Source organism: Microtus ochrogaster, chromosome 7, assembly GCF_000317375.1.
Source record: "Microtus ochrogaster isolate Prairie Vole_2 chromosome 7, MicOch1.0, whole genome shotgun sequence".
In the NCBI taxonomy this organism is placed as follows: Eukaryota; Metazoa; Chordata; class Mammalia; order Rodentia; family Cricetidae; genus Microtus; species Microtus ochrogaster.
The window spans coordinates 11646086-11652036 of NC_022014.1; the positions used below are offsets into that span (position 1 = coordinate 11646086).

Genomic DNA, 5951 nt, shown 5'->3' on the forward strand with positions numbered 1-5951 from the left:
CATGCATGTCCTCCACACATGCGCACAATGACAGCACGCCCCTCCACACATGCATGTCCTCCACACATGCGCACGATGACAGCACGCCCCTCCACGCATGCATGTCCTCCACACATGCGCACGATGACAGCACGCCCCTCCACGCATTACAACAACAACGATATTTTTTTGAATTCAAAAGCACTAGGAACACAGCAATGGGAGAGCACTTGTCTAGCATGCATAAGGCCCTGGGTTCGATTCCCACAACAAAACATTTTTTAAAAATCTGTCAACATTCCATGTTATAAAAAAAAATTAAGAAGTCTAAAATGTCCCAAGAATTCATGTGGCCATTTCCTTGATACACAGTGTAGATGTCTTCATAATTTACAGTGGCCTAGGTATACCATGAGATAGGTTTCCCTCTCTTCTCTCATCTTTCTAGTCCCGGACATGTCCACATTTATTGAGCACCTACTGTTTGTAGTTAGAGTGCTGGAAAACGCTCCAAGAGGAAAGGGGTCACTAGCAAATCAGAGAGCAGGCGGAAGAGGGGAGCACTTTTTCTCTCATCTACCTCACACCCTGCCACCCACTGTCTCTGTAACAGACCTTATTTATAAGTGGTTCCTGTGGGTACAACTGCATGCCCCATGACCCTCCCTGAGACTGGCTATCACAGGTCTGTGACTACTGGTCTCCTGTGGGGGGTGCGTTTCTAGCCTCATGATGGGGATCAGTGGGAAAGTGAGGGCCTTCCACTCCTGAACTCTTTCCTCCCGCGTCCCTCCCTGTAGCCTGTCCCAGAACAACATCACCGATGTGGGTGCCTGCAAGCTTGCAGAAGCCCTGCCGGCCCTAGCCAAGTCCCTCCTGAGGCTGAGGTGAGTGGGGTGCCCTGCTGAGTGGGCTGGGGAGATGGGGGGCAGGAAGATGGTCTCCTCTTGCTGGCTACAAGGTCTTTGTGTAACCTGGTGGTGTTGTTATGCTCAGATCAATGCAGTCCCCCAAAAACCAACAAGAAGACCAAATCCCATATGTAAAAGCAAAGAGCCTTTATTCTACACAAGTTTGCAAACTCTGACTCTCTGTGTGTCCAACGTATTGGAACAATCACAGCGCCCCGAGCTCAGTTAGAGTTGGGTTTTTATAGTAGTAAAGGTGGGGATGGGGGATTTCTGAGGTTCAGGACCCCTGATTGGCTGACATTTGTCTGGGGTGTGCTGGTGAGTGTGTGCTGGCAGGTGATCGTATCTACAATGGTTGGAATTTAGGCATTTCCTTTGGATGGTCTGTTCTTGGGTGGTGCCTGGGTAATCTCAGTTTGTGGTCCTTCCTGCAACCTGGTATTGCTTCAGGGTAAACTACTGAGACTCAGGCCTCTATTAAGCTTATCATGACTGGCTCCTACAGTGCATCGACCTAGGATGAGTTGAACATCACCAGAGCCTTGGGGCAAGTTGCTTACTTGTTCTAAGCCTCTATTTCCTCATCTGGAAAATAAGAATCGTGTCAGTGGATCACATGCCATACCCCAGTCTGTCCCTAGTGAGCAGTGGATGGCTGTGCCTTAGCCATCTATCCACAGGAGGAGAGTGGACTGGAGCCCCGCAGGCTGGCTTCTGAGTGGTCCATTACCATGGATGGCTGTGCCTTAGCCATCTACCCACAGCAGGAGAGTGAACTGGAGCCCTGCAGGCTGGCTTCTGAGTGGTCCATTACCACACTAGTCAGTGCTTGCATTGCCACCTCCTGGTGGGTCTCAGTGTAGCAGTTCCAACTTTTTCAGCCAGTCTTAGTGTGGTTCTAGGGGCTGAGAGAAGAGAGCCTGAGTCAGAGTCCCAGTCACTGAGCTCAGCACCAGCAGATCTTGGCTATCCAGCTGGGAAAGAATTCCTTCCCCCAAGGCATGTTCCAGGAAAGGCGACTTCTGTCCATCTCTAACACCCTTCCAATCTGGTCCTCTGTGCGGATGAACAGGTCGTGCACTGCACAAGTCATAACATAGGTACTCAGTGCCCACCTGACACCCTAAAGTTGTGCTAAGTGCACAGTATTCCCTACCTTAAACCATGGGATGTCCTTGCCCTCGAGTTGCATACAGGACAGCGCACAGACATGAAGAGGGGGTGTTTAGGACAGTGGTTTATTCTAGGAAGGGAATTGGTATGTCCCAGGAGAGTACAATGGGAGTGTCACCAGTTTATTTCAGAGAGAAGGGTGCTGTGACGGGGTGAGACATGGCCCTGTGTGGGACCTAGAGGTGAGCGGCTCTGCAGGGCAGCGGGTACGATGGCCTTGAAGCAGGAAGAGGATGGATTCTCAGGGGCAGAAGGGCTCCTGAGGTGGCTGAATGGGAGGTGGGACAGGAGGGTGGGAGGTCAGGAAAGTCCAGAACACACAGGCAGGTGCTTGTGGGCCAGGCAGGCTTCCTCACTACCATTGTCACCAACACCAGATACCTAACAATGGCAGCTTAAGGGAGGAATGGGTTCTTAGGGCTCACAGTGTGAGGTGCAGCCCATCACAGCGGGGAGCATGAGTCAAGAAGCAGAGAGCAGTGAACCGTGGTGCTCAGCTCAGTTTCCCCTTTTTAATTTTTAAAAAATATTTTTATTTTATGGGCACAGGTGTCATGTCTGTGTGTACACCCATGTGCCAAATGCACACAGTACCTGCAGAGGCCAGAGGAGGGTATCAGATCCCCTGGGACGAGAGTTACAGAGGACTTATGGCTATCTCATGCAAAATACACTCATCCCAACATCAAAGTCTCCAGAGTCTTAGCAGTTTCCAGGGTTTCTTTTTCCCATGGCCAACACAGGTCACCCCTTCTGTGGTGTCTCATGTGGCCCTCGGTGGTTTCTGTGAGTATGTCACACTGTGAGACCCTGGCTAACATTTAGTCCACTACATAAACCAGCAAGAACCCACCCACTGTCCCTACAGAGACCCCGTCCTACCCATTTTACAATGAACAACAGCACGCATAGGGAAATCCAGTGACCCGCCCAGACAGAACCTGGGAAGTTGCCTTCGAACCTGGGAAGTTGTTCTCCTTGGAGTTTCTAAATGCTTTGGGCTGGGAAGCACCTCTACCCCTCCCCCTCCTCTCCTCGCTCATCTCTCCCCCACTTCTTTCCTCCTCTCTTTCCCTCTCCCTCTCTCCCCCCTTTTCCCCCTCCTGTCTTCCTCTCTCCTCCCCCTCCCGTGTGTGTGTGTGTGCTGACGCATGTGTGTGTATTACTGGGGATGGAGGCTAGAGCTACCTCATGTACACCAGACAAACACGCTACACTGAGCTCTAACCCCAGCCTTCTTTAACCTTCTGTTTTCTGGGGCTGCAGTTAAGAGCACTGGCTGCTCCTGCAGAGGACATGGATTCAATTTCTAGCTAACACATTTTGCTCACAACCATCTGTAACTCCAGTTCCAGGGGTCCCTTGCCCTCATCTAGTCTCCTCAGACACTGCACACACACGAAGGCAAACCACCCATACACAAAAATAATAAAAACAAAAAAGCAGAAAATTAAACCAACCTATTTTGAGACAGGGTCTCATATACCCCAGGCTGGCCTAAATTTATAATCTCTCTGCCTCAGTTTCATACATAGCTAGAATTACAGACCTGACCCATCAAGCCCAGTGTAGAACTCTGTTTCTTGAACTCACCACGAAACTACAGATAAGTGGGTGAGACTCTCTGGGCCTCAATTAGTCCATCTGTAAAATGGGACAGTAGGGCCTGTCTGGGGATGTAGCTCAGTTGGCAGAGTGTTTGCCTAGCACGTATGAGGCCCTGGCTTCATTCCATCCCCAGCACTGCTGAAGCTAGGTGTGATGGCACGTGCCTGTAGTCCTAGTACTCAGAAGGCAGAGACAGGAGAATCAGAAGTTCAAAGTTATCTTTGACTACATATCAAGTTCTAGGATAGCTTGAGATACATGGCCCCTTGTCTATTAGGTAGGTAGGTAGGTAGGTAGGCAGGCAGGCAGGCAGGCAGGCAGGCAGGCAGGCAGGCAGGTAGGTAGGTAGGCAGGCAGGCAGACAGACAGACAGACAGATAGGTAGGCAGGCAGGCAGGTAAGTAGGTAGGTAGGTAGATAGATAGGTAGGTAGGCAGGTAGGTAAATAGGTAGGTAGGTAGATTGGTAGGTAGATATATAGGTAGGTAGGTAGATAGGTAGATAGATAGGCAGGCAGGCAGGCAGGTAGGTAGGCAGATGAGCTGACAGATAAAATGGAGCCATCATCTCAGTTGAGTGTGGATCCACCTGACTCTGAGCTAGCCCAGCACCCAAACCCTCTTCCTTCTTGTTTCTGGCAGCTTGTACAATAACTGCATCCGTGACGCAGGAGCCAAGAGCCTGGCACAAGTGCTTCCGGACATGGTGTCCCTGCGAGTGATGGAGTGAGTGGAGGGGTTCAGTGGTAACTGGGGAGGCAAAGGGTCCCCTACCTGCATCATGGGAAGGCTTGGGATGTGAGTAGCCAGGCCTCAGGATGGGCCTCTCTCTTCAGTGTCCAGTTCAACAAGTTCACGGCTGCCGGTGCCCAGCAGCTGGCCTCCAGCCTTCAGAAGTGCCCTCAAGTGGAAACGCTGGCGTAAGTTGCGCTGTCCCTGGGGTTGGAGATCCTTGTACGACTCTAGAATTCAAATCCCACCCCTGCTTAGCAATCTATGTGCTTGGGCTGGCAAGTGATTTGCCCTGCAGGCCTTGGCTTCTTCCTCTCTGGACAAGGATGTGAAATCTGCAGAGAGACTTGAGACGGTTATGTTAGTCATGAAATAGGGAGCGAGGTTCTCGTGCAGCCTGAGATGGCCTGGAACTTGCTATGTAGCCAAGGATGGCCCTCTTGCCTCCATCTCCCAAATGCACTTGAACTCATGATCCCCCTGCCTCAGCCTTCTGCAGCTGGTACTACAGATGCATGTGCTGTGCCCAGCCACTGTGATGTTTGACATCCAGCACCCTTGGCTCTTCAGGTGGCTTTGATCTGCACAGTTGTGTCCATCTTCCAGGATAGATAGTGGCCTCTCTAGATTCCTTTATCGTTGTGACCATAACACCCGGCAGAAGCAAGGAAAAGGAGGAAAGGTGCATTTGGGCTCGCAGGCTCACACAGTGCCGTCCATGTCCATTGTGATGGGAAGGCATTGATTGCAAGAGTATGTGCCTGCAGCTGCTCACACTCTGGAAAGGAGCAGCCAGCTGCCGGAACTTGCGTGGCTATTGCCTTCAAAGGTCCACCCACAATGACCTGCTTATGCCTTCAAACCAGTGTCCCAGTCTGGGGGAAGGTGCTCACCACGTGGAGGACAGACCATACTAAAACACAATAGGATTCACTTTGCAGCTAAAGAGAATTTGGCAGAACAGACCTGTTCAAGGCCACACGACAAGTCAGGATTGAAAGGGGGCCTTGTAGCACCCTGTTCATCCATGTTGGTCTGTGCGCTGCCAGGTGGGGTGTGTTTAAGGCTCTATGCAGAGTGGGAGGTAGGGCTGTGGGTAGCTTGCCCTGGGGAGTCCTGGCCCTGAAGTTCCATGCCCCCTCTGCAGAATGTGGACACCTACTATCCCCTTTGGGGTTCAGGAACACTTGCAGCAGCTGGATTCCCGGATCAGCCTAAGATGACCCTGCTGTGCTATGGACAAGGTAACTGGGTAGGGACACTAGGGTCAGTATCCTTGTGAGGTGGGACCAAAGGCATTAAGCAAGGTTGGTTGGGTTCACGTGTCATCTGGAGCTATCTTGTTTCCAAATTAGCAAATGTCCTCCAGACTTTGGGGACTTGGGGCAAGGAACCTCCCTGAGGTCAGGCTTAAGGACTGGGGAAAGACAGGCTGAGCTGGTCTCTATAATCCCTATCTTGGTACTGGGTAGTCCTTCCTTCGAAATTTGCAAGTCTTTCTTCTTGTTATTTCTCTTGGGTTCATCTTCATAGGAAATTAATACATTTC

General features: G+C 51.1%; 1 protein-coding gene across 2 annotated transcripts in view; it reads left to right on the forward strand.

Annotated features, from left to right (window-relative positions):
- Nucleotides 1–5625, forward strand: part of Ciita (class II major histocompatibility complex transactivator) — a 51315-nt gene extending 45690 nt beyond the window's left edge. For both annotated transcript variants that reach the window (XM_005349302.2, XM_005349303.2), the window contains exons 15-18: nt 780–866; nt 4313–4396; nt 4507–4590; nt 5550–5625. In XM_005349302.2, the coding sequence (XP_005349359.1) occupies nt 780–866; nt 4313–4396; nt 4507–4590; nt 5550–5625 (331 nt within the window). The remainder of the gene's footprint in view (nt 1–779; nt 867–4312; nt 4397–4506; nt 4591–5549) is intronic.
- Nucleotides 5626–5951: the final 326 nt, after the last annotated feature.